At 36.9% G+C, this 15,919-nt stretch overlaps 1 protein-coding gene across 1 annotated transcript in view; it reads left to right on the top strand.

Annotated features, from left to right (window-relative positions):
- The window catches only part of LOC124182702 (homeobox protein Nkx-2.4-like), a 42,370-nt gene that overhangs the window by 2,851 nt on the left and 23,600 nt on the right, over positions 1-15,919 (top strand). The window contains exon 2 of the mRNA XM_046570288.1: positions 7,226-7,515. Within this exon, the coding sequence (XP_046426244.1) occupies positions 7,226-7,515 (290 nt within the window). The remainder of the gene's footprint in view (positions 1-7,225; positions 7,516-15,919) is intronic.

Raw genomic sequence — 15,919 nt, 5'->3', positions numbered from 1 at the left:
TCAAACTGCATTTATTTTTCAGCTTGTACGAGGAATTCCATGTACGGTTTCACCAGAACCGTCGGACAGTCAATGTTAACCTATTTTATTGTGACTTTGGTATGATCTAGAGTTGGTACTCTCAAATACTAACAGTTTTTTTTCGGTCATGATACTTCTTTCTACGCAAAAGTAAAAAAAATTGGGACCTTAGACATAGCGGTAATTTTATGGGCTTGGAAGTTGTGAGTTATTTTCTGTTCTAAGGACTCGATTTATCTTGTTGCAGATTTTTCGGATTACTACAAAAACTATGAAAACAAATTCTAAACTTTACTATAGTATTAAGCAAGCGAAGCTAATTTTATTGACTTTTTAATATAAATACATGCGTTAATCCTAGTTGATATTGGTTAAACGTATTTTTAAATTCACATAACGTTGAACAATTTATAACTTTTCAACCAATGAAATAGGTAATTATTACCACTTCTGCGGGGCTTTAAAATATCTGTATTATTACTTAAAATTCTCTGTAATTATATCAGATTTTCAAAGTGGCACGAAAATTCAGAAGTTAACGGCTCCTGATTTCGGAACATCGAATGATATAAAGAACCAGAAAACTGCAGGTAGTTTTCTGTACAACATATTTGACAATAGATGAAGTTACAACAAAATTGGGAATGGTGACCATCCGACACTATAAGGTGAAACTGTATAGAATTTCCCACATCTTATTGAGTAAAATAAAATGATTTATTGCTTTATAGCGGTTTTCTGTCTAATAGTGTTGAGTTCTTGCAAGGTGTTTCGAACTTTCCAATCATCAAAGAATCAGAAGTTTATAATTTTTACACATAATACATGGAGTATAATATACGAATATCCATGCAGCTACGGGTGACTGAATGCAATGCAAAATATGAAAAGTTTCCCATCTTTTCTGTGCTTCCACCAAAACATACATACCTACTATTGCAAATAAAAATATACGTGTTATTGCAAATTATTCACTCTATTCGTTGTTAATAGTTTAACTAATCATGATACATTGTAAAAGTTGAATAACCGCAATATTTTTGAGTATAAAAAATGTGACAGCACTATAATAAAGAACGATTGCGGACAATGATATGATAATTCTTCGGAAGTGGATTTTTCGCGCCCGATTTGATAATGTAATTGCCCGATATTCGTAGAATGCATGGATGTGAATTTTTGTTGAATCGTTCATTATGTATCGTGGGTACTTGGGTTACTTTTCACCAGAGAAACACCGTTCGTGCTTTTTGCTTTATAGTATATAATACTTGCTTGATGATTTCTCTGCATTTACGTGACACACATGAGCTTTCACGGAATCTTTATATATTTACCAAAGTCCCATATATTACAATTTTTTTCTAGATCATCACGTCTTACTTTTCTTATAGCGCTATCTGAATACGACTAAGTGATGATATATTATATTGATATCGGTAAATATAACCATCGGTTTCCGCTTGCAAATATAGCTCTGATTTTTAGTAAAAATTAGAGACTGTAAGTCATGAGACCTCATTAACTTGCTTAGAAAATTATATTCAAAGTGAACGGCGGTTATTTCGTTAACCTGAAAACCTACTTTTCAAAATGATTTAAATGATAGTCGAATTACTCTCATTAGTTATATTTATGAGATCTCAATCCGTATAAACGAGTAGAAAGTGGCTCGAAAATTGCAAGCGATGAAGCCAAATATGATTCTCTGTATAATTGTTTACCTTATCATATAGTTGTGAAATCTTTTCAAATTTTGAACGTCTCCATGATTGTGTCAGTTTCAAAATAGTCAAAGAAATTACGATATCGAATACCTAATGACGTCAGAACATTTATTTTTTCATGTGTTTCATTTGTAAGATGAATAATTTTAGTGACCTTCACATTTTATGTATCAATTGCGTTTGTTGATTAAAAGGAAAATTTCGTTTAAAACGATCATAATTTTTGAATAAGATAGTGGAGAAAGTTTGATGTATAATTATGGGAAAAAAGTATTCCAAACAAGTGTATGGTACGGAGAAACCACGTGACACTTACGTTCCGTCTCGCAAAAGTATAAGATCAGACTTCAGCCACAGACCTAAGTTTAGAATTCCTTACATGGAACTCCAAAAGTTCTTGGAATTCTAGCTAAATTCCAAGCAAGCGTCGGTTTCCCACCGAGTAGGGTCTTTCAAGTTTATATACATACCTATGTGTATAAATACTCTCTCGTCAGCAAAGTAATACGATAAGTCTGGTTGTTTTGAATCCATCGAACGCAGTAAAAAAATTAAATTTACTCGGTCATTAATTCAGTTGACAATCTGAAATAAATTGTACGAGCATCTATATTGAATATATTGCAGCGATATTGAATATTTATGTTATTAAATCCCCGGTGAAAAAGTGATGAATCAAAATCCCAATTTATTAAAATCATCAAAGATCCGCAGCTGATGCAATATTTTTATAATCTAAACGATATTGCGATTTATTCCTCAATATCATTATGTTACTATAAACATCCTATACCTAAGCCTTGAAGAGGCCGTTGACGTAAATTACAGATTCAAAACCTGCTTTCTACAAATAAAAACTGTTTTGTAATCCAGGCAGTATGTTTAATAAGTTATACTTATTTGACAATTTTTGTTTATGCTATTTATATTTATATATTTATTTCTTTGTTTGCAATGGATTGAAATAATGTGCACGCAACGTCTTGTAAATGTCAAACTTCATTTGTAAACTTACCGCAACGAATGTTACGTCACTTCACTGCTACTGAATCAGCTGCTACCGCCGTGCCGCAGAGTGGTTATTCAAAATTCTACAAACACGTCGAGGCTGATGATTTGAATGACGTCAAAACTAGATGTCGGGTTCCCTACATGCCAGCCGCTAATGTACGGTCGAATTAGACAGATGCATAACTTATACAGTGCCTTGATATATTCCATTACGAACTTCAAACAGAAAACAATCTCAAGTATGTCATGTCTTGACGTCAGTCTTCTTACTATGTATGCCACAACATGTGATTTACCTTCTCTTATCCATGCGAGAGACGTTTCATTTAATGAGAATGCATGTACGCGCCGTACCGTTTGAGATAAAAGTTGGGAGAACCGCGTTCAAAAAAAAACCACCAGTGTTGTGAACCAATGATTGTGAAGAAGCGTAAAACAGCAGTACTTACCTCTACTTTACGTAAGATAGAATTTATAAATGACTCTTGGCTAATTCGAACGGCACAAACTGGGAAATCAACGATTTAAGAATTTCAAGTACCACTTTTTACAAGTTCATTTAACAAGTTTCGAATGCGGTAGAGAGAGTTTGTTAAGTTGCTATCGATTATATTAAAAACAAGATCACCGACTATCACTTAAGTGACATAGGAGCTATAGATCAAAGTTATCTAATTAAGGAGCCGAGTAAAAAGACATGGGACTAACTTTCAACGGCGTAAGAATAATTGAAGGCGTTCTGTGTCTGGCGCGCGTCAGTCCGGAATTATCCGCCAGGTGGCGGGAGCTGAAAAGCCGTTCCCGTGATCGAATCAACTCGTCGAATATATTAATCTAAGAAAGTTGGACCGACGAACATGTTCCGTTTAAATGTCGGGCATGTTTAAATCCGGATTCCGTATCTCCAAATATAAAAGTAAGAGACAGGATGTGTGTTCACTGTATTTTCAAGGTCACATAAGCTGGTTGTTTCCTGTAGGCTTTAATCCTTTGTCTTTCTAAAATTACGAACGACTCCAGGTTTTAGATTACCTAAGGACGTGACGCGACTGCAGTGAGTCGAACGCGCAGCTAGTCGGCGGTGCAGATTATATATATATATATGTGTATATATACATATATATATATATAGTATGCGGAGAGAAAATATAGGGCGAGAGTTGTTTACGATTGAATTTTCAAGATGTGCCTCGGACACGGTATCCGCGCATTATTCCGCTTCTCGCCCCTCATCTTTTTTCCACCGCTCTTCGTCTACGACACAAGAAAGTCGCTCGAGTTTTTATTTGCTTGACTAAAATCCATCCCGATGTCCAGTCCCACGCGTCGTCACATCCTCACGTCTCCAGGATATAATATTCTCACCCTCGTCCTCAAGAGCCGTCGGCTTAGGCGGGTATCCGGGACAACAGGAGAACCCGTGTATTACTGCTGAAAATTTTCCTTTACATTTTGTGTGATTCGAAGATTTGGTTTTTTGAAAATTGACACAAATTTCACATTGAATCAGAAAATTTGAAATTGAATATGTAAAACATAAAATTCCTGGAATCGTATGAAATATTTTGAAATCCTTTAAATTGTTTGCAATACTTTGAAAGCAATAAAGCATGTGAAATGTTATGAAATCTTATGAAATCCTATGAAATCAATTGAAATTGCATCATGAAATTCCTGAAATCCTATGAAGTCTTGTGCGACGATCTGAAGTGATCTGTGATCTCAAAATTAAACTAAGTTATTATACGTTCTTATAATTCTGATTGAGGTAACAAATTTGGGTACATTCGTACGCTATTTTGTCTCTCTCTCTCTCTTCACCTGATTTAATCACGTATAAATCAATCAATCAATCAATCTCTCTCTCTCTCTCCTCTCTTTTTTCTTCTACTTGATTATTCTTTATTTACTTTATGCGTATTTTTACTTTTATTTTTAAGCTGCTTTACGATCTGTATTTGATCTGCATCATCCTGTACTTGCCTTCAAGCTTACTAAGGCATACCAAATATATCTATCTACCTACCTGTCTCTCTCTTTCATACAAGATGCTTCGGGGAATCTTCACGTTCTACTCCTGATACATTTCACATCCTGTTTTTAGAACGCAAACTTATCGCAGCTCTTACCATTTATTAGCAATGTACTTCTAGGTCACTCTTTCCCCCTGACAGTAGTGTCAGCTTCCTCTGTTCAACTTTTTAATGCTCGGCTCTACTCCCATTTCTCTGAACTTCTGATCATTGTCTTGGGTTTGGAGGCCAGTGTCAACTAAAACTAAAAGACACTTTATAATTTAAAATTTTCATCTTTTACTTCTCATTTTATATCTTTACCTTATACTTTATACTTTATTATTTGTTTACATAATCTTATATTTATGTTTCGGTGTGACTTGATCCTCGGTTGTTAGTCAGTCAACATGACGTACCTAATAGATGCCCACTTCTTGTCAGTTGACTCCCAGATCATCTAAGTGCATAATTCTAGATCGATCACACTCAATCCGCTTGTTATTTTATCCCATTGCTTACTATAATATCAGTGTAGTTACGCACAAATGTTGGAAAATTTGTATTGTTTCTACTATTGTTATTTTACCATTTACCCCATAGCATTGCTAGGGGATGATAAAAAATCACGTAACATCGCATCTCTATCTTCCCTTCTCTCTTTTTCTCTGTCTCTCTCTCTCTCTCTCGACGAAGAGAGTCAGAACGAGACTGAAGAGCGCGCAGTAGCGAAGCTCACGGTTAACGAGCTCGACCCTACCTACACATTCTGACAGGAATTTCACCGGATTGTATCGTGTTAGCGATTGTTACGTCATAACTCGATCCCATACAAATGTCAATCAAGCACCACCTCCGAGTGTCTGTTGTATTATGTACATGTATATAATATGTAAAATACAGACGATGACGTAATTAATTTAGGTATATATATATATATATATATATATATATATATCCCCGTGAAAGTGTTCAACGCTCCTTGCGATTGTATTTCAAACTATAACTCATAGGTATCGATATCGGAGAAAATTGGAATATTCGATCAATTAGAAATATCCTTGCTAAGAATTATATTCGAAGGATATTTTTGATCTATTAAAACAAGTCAAATTTTACTGAGAAGCTTTTCAATTACTGACAGAACCCTGTAGATGTACAATATTATTTCTACCTATAGTTTATATCATATAACAGAGAAAAATATATGTTGCGTTTGAAGAAAAAAAAAAAAGAAAAAACATTTACCCTGTTGGTAAAACAGACGTTTCGCGATCTAGCCGAAGACAAAATATGAAAATAGAATTATAAGAAGCGAAGATTTATCATACAACTTAAATAAAGTTTATTGTGAGTTGAATCCGATTAGTACCTATAATATAATAACGTTATATCCGATCTGCGTAAAAATTTACCGCCATGATGCAGCCGTTCCGAATTCCATGAACCTCAGAGAATGGAACGCCTTATTATTCGTGTCCATCCTGACCGTCGAGGTTTTTTAATTTTTATTTTGAAACCGTTAACGGGCTGCAGACCTCCCGGGCAGCGCCGGTCGTGACGCAGCGTCCCTTCTCAATCCATCCAGCATCCCTAAATGAACCCTTTGTCCGCCTGTCTCTCAGTTAAATCTCGATTCTCTCAGGTCTATCGGGGGCAAGAGGCTCCCGGGACTCACCCGTCGGCACTTTTAAACCGCACTTAAACACCGCAACGCCTTAGATCCGGTAGCTCAAGGTGGTTGGCTGGACGAAAATCGATTTTTTTCGGTCAATTTTATTGAATATTAATTGAGTATTTAGCAAGCTGTTGTATTCGTAAGCTGCGAAGATCTCTCTAAAAGTACGAAAATGGAATCCATGCCTTATTTCCGATCACTTCAAAATTCTTAAAACTTCAGTTATAGATTTGTTCGGTTTCACTCTACGATGACTCATTTTGTCCGGAAAACTGTTTTCCATAAATTCACTGAAACACTTTTCTTTATCGTATTCGCATCGTTGAGTATTTCAGCTTTCCAATATAATGGCATCGGTAAATGGCAACGTTGAAATGACTAATTACTGAAAAAAAAAGAAAATTTGCTTCAGCGACTGCTTATAAAATCTTTTTAACAGATTTTTAACAATTTTGAATCGATTTGAAACGAAGCATCTCGGCCAATATTAGGATTACTGCTGTAATGCAGAAAATGCATGTATTTTCAATTTTGATGTTCAGGATTTAAGATTACAGAAAATAATTTTTCTGTATTCCATCGCTCTGCTACAGAAATTCTCATGAAAATCTTCTTGCGGGAAAATATACGAAACATGCAGTCTTCAATATTATCGCGGGATCTCCATTGAATTCCATTATTTCTATAAATCAAAATTTTTTATCTAGGATAAACCTTGCAGTTTGTTTTCAAAATTTCATTTCGGGTTAAACTGACATGTTTTTATTTCATCGCAGTTTCACGTTTGATGGGAGCTGCGGCAGCGGGTGCCGGTTCTAACATGGCGGGCTGTTCCGTCGGGCAGTCCATGGGTGACATGGGCAAGTCTTCGGGGATGGGCGTCGGCGTCGGCGTCGGCATGGGCGTCGGTGCGATGCAGTTTCCTCTTGCGCAGCGACGAAAACGCCGCGTACTTTTTACCCAGGCTCAAGTATACGAGCTTGAGAGAAGATTTAAGCAACAAAAATACCTCAGCGCACCTGAAAGGGAACATCTCGCCTCGCTAATTCATCTCACCCCAACCCAGGTAAGTTCAACATATGCTCTACATATAATACCGCGCAGAGGAAGACTTTGTTGAATTTACCAAATGTATCGGAAGAAATGTTCTTTCGATTCAATGAAATGAATTATTTGATTTAACAAAAAAGTGTTCAAAACAATAATTTTTATGTTGTTACGCAAAGCTAAATTCATTTCAATTGAGAAAACATTTCTTTCGTTGTATTTGATCGCCGTATTTTGTAAATTCGTTTTTTATTTCTTTTTGTTGCACGTTATTCATACACGATTGTATGAATTCCTAAAACTAAAATCGATACTCATATCGGTTTCATTTCGGGGTGTTCAATTGTGCACATCAATTGCTTATACTAACATGTTTGTCCAGATTCAGATTCAGATTCAAAATAAATACAAAAAAGATGTGATGAATTTGCCAAATATGTCAATTCAAATCATACAACAATGTCATTTTATTAATCTCGGTTTCACTTAATATCCCAAATCATTACTCAGGTATATAATCCTAGCTTTTTTGTCGAATCTGACATGACCATTTCGTTTGCCATATTCGGTTGAGTGAACAATTTTTTTTTTTGCTGTACAACTAATTATTTCCATGCAAATCGTCTAGCTTTAGTAATAAATGTAGTTTAATCTCATATTCAGCGGTCTTTGCATCGAATGCGACGGAATGTGACCAAACGATAGAATTTATGTTGATTGAAATAACAAATCTACAACCCATTCGAGATTTGATTTTACTGGTAACGGATACGTTAACTAAAATAAGGTGACTAAAATAGTTGTTGTTACAATACAAGTGATCCACCTCTCGTCCAATGACCCTGGTCATATGGCGCGTAACGTGTTCCCATGTGATGCGTCAGGGACGAGCCTTTCATTGGAACAATTAATCAGGAACGAGCTCTGATTGGAAAAATTCATTTTACGAATCACAGTCCGCCGCGTGATTAAATTCGGACTGGGCGGAGGAAACAATTATGCAGCCTGATTGAGGGGAGACTGTCGATCATGATGATCAAAAGTTAAGCGTCTTGGAACGAATGTTTTTTCGAAATTTTGATCATTCGTTTAAAATCCTGAAATTAGAATTGGATACAAATATTAACTCAATGAGTTAAGTGATCGGAAAGCTATGAATATTTTTATGAGATTTCTTCTTAACGTTCCAGCTATAATTGCGCATTTATAAATTCAACCATCGAAGGCTTTTTGCCATCGCATTTACTACCAGAGATCAAAAGTTGCCGCAAAGATTTTTTGGATTGAAGTTTTCTAAGTCATTTAATTTATCACCTTCTCTCTTAAGAAAGACGGATAATTTGGAACTAGATTTCCTTTTTACATCGTTTAGATATTATTTTGACAAGTGTAAGAGCATGTAAAATTATGTTCTATTTATATTATAATCATCAGGCAATAAAGTTTTATACTACGTTGTGCAATTGCTGAATACATAATGACTGTCACTATAACGACATCACATTATAGGTGTAGAACAATTATTGTCATTATCCTGGAATAGTTTAAAAGCTCAGATATTATATCTTATTAGTAATAAGTATAGGTATAATAATTACACAATTGTATTTGATACCTACGACAGTATAGTTTGGTGGATACTCTGGCAACATGAACGCAGTTGTCTGACAACAATAAATAATTGTTGTCGCCTTCATTGCTGGCATCCTGTACTCCCGGCATTCCCTTCTCCCCTGTCTGCCTGTGGTTTCGACACACAACATTCCCATGTGCTTCCTTCCCCTTTTACCCGTTATCTCTTTCTCTCTTTGCAATCATCGTATAATTGGTGCTACATATATTTTTTATTGTTCATAGTCTGAAAAAACTGTCGTATAGTAATCGTTTTCTTCGTTAAAAAGCGACGTATAGTGACCCTTTGTTTTGGAACAAGTGATTCGGGTAGATAATTTTATTCATTAACTCTGAAAAACTTTTAAACTCAACACTTTCTTTTATTGCAAAATCCGAAACCAAAACATTCTAACTTCTCAAGTGAATTTTGATATGTCAATTATAAATGCGTCTTATTTGAGGTTACAGTAATTGTTGTTGCCTTAAAGACGGAATAACATTTCAATATTTGGTCAAAACCCATTTCCCTAGTCCTGAAACATAACTTGCACCATTGTAAAACTCCTCACACCAATTTTCCTTCCACTATCGAATCATATTTTCTTCCTACGGTAGATACGGTGATTGTTGAAACTACTTTTCTCCCGCATTGGTATTGCCAACCCCGCAATTCCCATCAACGTGATCTTGCACAACTTTTCACATCGCGATTACAGGATATGCGCTATTTTCCGTCACTACACTAACCCATTCTCAGGATCAGCTTTTGTTTTTATCGCTCTACCTACTCCTCCTGTACCTATTTAAAACCGCCGATTGCGCTCTCTAATTCATGATTATAGAAAATTTTATAAAGAACCGAGTAAAGACGGTTTATCGGCGAACTTTTTCCGCCCCAATTGATTTTTCGTCGGGAAATCGAGCGGGTTCGTCTGTCTTACGTTTACCCAGCTCCGTCGGTAAGGCAGTGCGCGGTTACTGGATTGTCTTTGCAGTATGGAGTGAAGGCTCTCTGCAGTACGGCTGCAAAGCTGGTCTATTCGAAAGAAGAAGCGAGTTTGATTACTGCAATCAACCGCACCGACGACTTCCGCGACGGTAACAAAAGCTCAACTGCAGCGTCGCGCGCGCGTCTCTCTAATTTTGAATAACGAGTTTCGTCGGATGCGGCACTCGCGTTTCACCGATTCGTCCCTGGACTTCTGCCCACAAAAGCCTCCAACTCTTGACGACAAATAATCCCAAACGAGCTCTTCGCGACGAAACTATACGTGCTTGTTTCATTCGGTTCCTGTATTACACCGAGAGAAAACGACGAAACTTTGCAGATCGGGCTTCCTGCTGCGCATGCGCAATATTGCTGAATTTTCAGTCAGGCTGGCCAACTCAAGCTTTAGCTATCAAACGCGGCTTACGGAGGTCGTGTAAGTAATGCGAAGTTTTTCAATTTAAACATATCTCAAATCTTTGATTTAGTAATTCGGAAATGCTGGGTAAACTCTTATTATTTACCGACTGATAATTTATAACTGATCATCGTAACAACGTAACTTTATTCTTTACTTGACGCGGGAAAATTTGACATCTCGTGCCTTGTTTCAATTAAGTTGGCTGTCCTGCCTAGCAGACGAAAATTTTGCCGCGATACGATCTTGCCGACCAATAGCGTTCAATTATTTTGAGCATCCGTAGTTGGTCACGCGGTTTGATAAGTTTCATCATTTTTTCTCGGTATGCATGATGCAACGATCGTATGTCATAGATATCAAGTATTCCGTGTGAATCTAGTAAAACTCATTCGTCCGTTAACTTTCCGGAATTTTTTGAAACTTGTTGTACACAAAACGGTTTTTACCTTTGCAACCTGAATTTGGATATCCCGTTTTTTCAAACAGGGATTTACGATGAAATAAAGAGATTCTCAAAGCTGTTTGCCTATGTGAATTAAGATTTTTAAAAGTTGAATAATTTCGAAGAACCGAATATTTCTCATATCAAAAATCTTTCAAGCTGTAACTGCGTAGTAAAAATAATCAACCATCACAACAATTAAAATTTTTTTTTAAACGTTCATCACAGACTCTGGTTGACTTGAAAAAACTTCAAGTACGTACAACCTGCTTTCCACTTCGAATCATTGTCATTTGATCAATTTCTGAGGTATTGTATAAACTGTGATATTTGCAAGTATCATTAATTTGCAGGTAATCGCAACTTTCGGCAATCTCGAACCTAACCTCAATGTATGTTTAAAAAAATATGTCACCCAATCCATAGGTTAAAAGGACAAGAACATCCCTCGTTAATCAATAAATTCCAATACTAGTTTAAAAGTGATGCACAATGTGTACGTATAATCTACATATTTTACAGATTATCTGAAAATAGGTACGTACTACGTACATAGATGCATCTGACAACGCGTAGAGTAAAGCGCACGCGCGATTCGTAAAAGGGACACTGCAGATGCGACCCTTCATTTCATTATGTTCGCATATTGTCACTTTGAGTGTGCAGCAGCTCGACCCATTGTGAATACCTGTTCTGTTCACTTCGGCATTGCAGTTATCGCCATTGATGTTGTTGTCCTTGTTGGTATTGTTCTTGGTGTTATTGTTTCTGTTACTGTTGCTCCAGGCCATGCAGCCAGCTGCCGCTCTGGACTTTTCTGTTAGGTTATACGTGTACGTAAGGGGGTGGAGGTAAGAACGTAGAAAGATTAGAAAATAAACGGTCCTAACATAGAGATTTAAAAAAGGCGAAAATCTGTTTCGTCGAATTTTAAACTAAACGATATCGGTTCGAATGGTATTGGAATTACATGAAAATTACATTTTTTGGATATAACAACGTTAAATCTGTTTGTTTAGTTAACTAACTTTGCTCAAATGAACAAGGCCCTAACATCAATTTATTATTGCAAAAAATCGATTAGTTATAAAAGAAAATATAGTATAAATAATAATAATTAATAAAATGAAAAACAGTTTCACAGACCAGATTTTCTGTTCACTTCAGTTACAAAACTCATTTCGTTTCATTTCGTATCTAAAACTAAATATTGTGCGTACATTTTTCGTTTACGGTTAAAAAAAAATTAAAACAATCAATGCACATAACAAGAAATTTCTCTTGACGTGTATAGTTTCGTTTCGACCTTTAAAGTGCGTCGCGTATAATGTTATACGCATAAACGATGAATATGCATCGGCGGTGGATGAGGAAAAATACACACTGCATAACACGAAAAGAAAAAGATATTCGGTATATTGAAACGGGCAAAGCGTCGTGATTGGTAAACAGTATTAAAGCTTCAATCTTTGTTCACGCGTCTAAACTTGAAATGAATGGTATAAAGAGACTGTGTGAAAGAGAGAGAGAGAGAGAGAGAGAAAGGCCGGGGTGAGCCAAGGTATGTTTGCGCAGGAAGGGAGGAGCTTGGGTAAGCGCGTCAGCGTGCTGGGACTGGCTGAGTACACAAAGTTATTTTGGCACGTTGCTTTCGCATATTTCGTACGCCATATAGGGACGATGCATACAACTTCCAGAAATGAAATGCGACGCGGCGCGGTCTCGAGAGTTCAACTCCTGCTGGTCGTGGAGGAACGCCACTGAATTCCAGAATCGCGGTGTCTTCATCTCCAGTTCCGCTAATAATCACAATAATTGGCTTGCGCAAAAAGCTTTCGTTCGTATGAAAACAAGTTAATCAACTCCAAATTGAATTAAAAATTATTACTTTGATGTATACTTGGTGACAATGAATCTGAGACGGCTAATTTCTTACACTAGGCAGTTAGGTTGGCAACACAGAGAAACCTACAGCGCCACGGTCGGCTGTGCGTGAAACAAACTCAATCTCAACAAACGTAACATAACCCGTGAACGTCGAATCTAACCTTAGAATACGTGTCAATCCAACAAGTCACCATCGCCGCGGTATTTTAAGGTTAGATTCCACGGTCATGGATTATGTTATGTTTGTTGAGATTGAGTGTGTTTCGCGCTCGGCCGACTGTGGCGCTGTAGGTTGATCTGTGTTGCCAACATAACTGTCTAGTGTAAAAAATAAGCCGTCTCAGATTCATCGTCCAATGTGTACATTATACAGACGTGCATATACATTGCAGAGAAAACGGGCATATTTTTGTTAAAAATTTCAGGACTGAAAGAAAATCTTGTCTTCTTTAAGTCCTTTAGTACCAACCTGCAGGATTATTTATTTATCCGATAATTTTTTTTTAACGTGTTCATCAATTTCGAGGAAAATGTTCTCTAAGAATTATCGACACTTAGCTTTCGGGCATTTCGAGGAAAATTTTCACACCAGAAATTCATCGGAAAGTTTAGTTATCGGTCTTGCTGCAAAAATGAAAAAACCAACCAGCTAGGTGTACAAAAGTCTCTGTTCTTGCATGAAATCATCAAATCGAGCCAAGCACTTTACGTTATTTTACGTAATTTATGTACACAGTGATCCAAACGATAATACATACATATTATAGTTTTTTCGTCATGGCTTGACAATTACAATTTCTCATCCGAAGCTGCAAAAATACTGAAAAAAGGTCCAAGTCTGCCGTGTGAAAAATCTTTCCGGCGAGGCTCGTCGCATACAGGAGTGGAAAAAAGCAGCGGGCAGCGGTTAGATCCGCACGGGGAAATGCAATGAGCGTGCGTGAAAAGGGAAGCGGACGAATATGCATATACCGGAACCTCTTTGCATCTTGAGCAATGTATGCACCCTTGGGTTCTGAAAAGTGTGCAGAGCCCTGAAGAGGAGAAATTCAACGGTGCATCAGCCACCTGTAATCTGCATATACACGCCCCCAGCCTCTGGAGGATGTAATTATCGCTGGCCACATGCCGGCGAAACTGCGCACGCGTTCTTCAATCTACGTGTCGTGTCGTACCTTATTATGCGTATGCAGATATGCAACATTCTGAACAGCGCGAGTCGCTCGGTGCGAAAATTACCCTCTGTAGCCATAAAAATCCTTCAGACTCTCATCGAAAAATTCATACGTCTGGAATATTCACAGGCATATGTGGTATTAAAAGTTTAGCCTTCTAATTTGGCATCTCGCGTGAAAATTTCTTCGGAATCGGTTAAGACATTCCTGAGAAAATGAAAATTCTTTATTCAAAAGCGGCTAAACTGTGTGAGAAATAAACGAAGGTTCAGTTCAAGCTATCAGCAAACATGGCTTAATTCATGGCAAATTTATCATCTTTAGATTTCGTTGGCTTTCATTATTGATGAATCAAATTGTCAAACTGAAAATGGTGATGGGTAAATCTTCAAAGTGCTCACAATTTTTTAGTGCATTAAAAAACGTAATGATTAAAGATCTTAGACAAGATCAGTTGATTAAAAGATTTGACAATATGGCACGGCTTCATAAGCAGCATGGGCAGTTGTACAAGTGCCAATTCCGTCACTTCGCAATCAATTGGCACAGAATACAGAAGATTAGATAATAATCGTAACGAGCAAAAGTATTAACAGTATCAACGGTGATACCGTTTGGGTATCTTGATTTTACTTGCACCTGAGTGAAAACGGTGCTTCATAAATGCGTCGAACACTGAGAGAAATTTTTAGTTCCATTTACCGCTCAGTCCTTAACTGTTTCCATTTTTCACCACATTCGAAAAATATAGTTCTAAGTAGAAAATGAAAATTAGTTTTCTAGCTGTTACCGGAAAGTCTAGTATCCGTTACTATTCTTTCTCATTACGATCGCTGTTACTATATTTTCTTGCTACTGTTGCGAAAATTTAATGCTTGTGCAATAATAAATTGACGTTAAAGCCTCGTTTAACCAAAGAAGTAGAGTAAATCGAACGAACTGATTTTGCGTTGCAATTACCAAAAAAAGGATCGACAATAGCGCAAAATGGTTACGTGTGCCTCGTTTTTCGTAATCCCAACAATATTCAAACAGTTTTTTCAACGATACCTGTTTTACCGAATTTTTCTAGCTACCATAACAAATGACATTTTCCTCAGTAAGCCTCATTGAGTGAAATAAAGATTTATTCGCATGGCACATGTCGATGTATCGAGTTTTTGATTAAAAAAGCATAAAGATATCACCGAGATTTTGGTAAATTATACAATCGGATTTTAAACCCGAAAAACGGAGTGACTGACTGCATACTGTGAGTAAATATATTATGTACACTAGCAATAAAAGTGCCAAACACAGGCCAGTTACAGCCCGGATTGTTTGTCATAGGGTGTCCACTGTATAAGAATTAGTGGGGCGAGTAAAGTTACGTCCAACTAATAGGTGAGTGGGACCGGTTGTGGACACCGCTAACAGCACGTCTTGGCTAACTGCGGGTCCATATAATTACGACCATCGGTCCTGACAGTCAAAGGATGGCCCCTCAAAAATAACACACCGTATCGGCCCTGAGTAGTCGCGATAAAAGCGACAGCTTCTTACGTTATATCCAAAAATTTGCAAGGAATGCTCAAATCATCTGTATATATTCTCATCACTTGTATTCCCGTAAAGTGCTGAACTTGATAATAAACTTCTCACATCGAGAGAAGTTTCTAGCTGTTGTTGCTACAATAGAGTCCTTGGTTGTTTACACTTTTTAACCGTAACCAAAAAATATGGTTCCTTACATAGGGAAAGTAAGTTTTGGAACTGTAAACAGAAAATGTAGTTTTTTTTATTATAGTCACTCGTACTATATTTTTCTACTAACTATTGCTATAATTTCACGTTGGGGAAGATTAAGGTAATGTCAAGGCCTTGTTTGATTAAAAAACATTAGTCTACTAATAATCA

This window comes from Neodiprion fabricii, chromosome 5 (assembly GCF_021155785.1).
Source record: "Neodiprion fabricii isolate iyNeoFabr1 chromosome 5, iyNeoFabr1.1, whole genome shotgun sequence".
Taxonomy (NCBI): domain Eukaryota; kingdom Metazoa; phylum Arthropoda; class Insecta; order Hymenoptera; family Diprionidae; genus Neodiprion; species Neodiprion fabricii.
The sequence above is the reverse complement of the archived record's forward strand: the minus strand, read 5'-3'. Positions and strand labels throughout refer to the sequence as shown.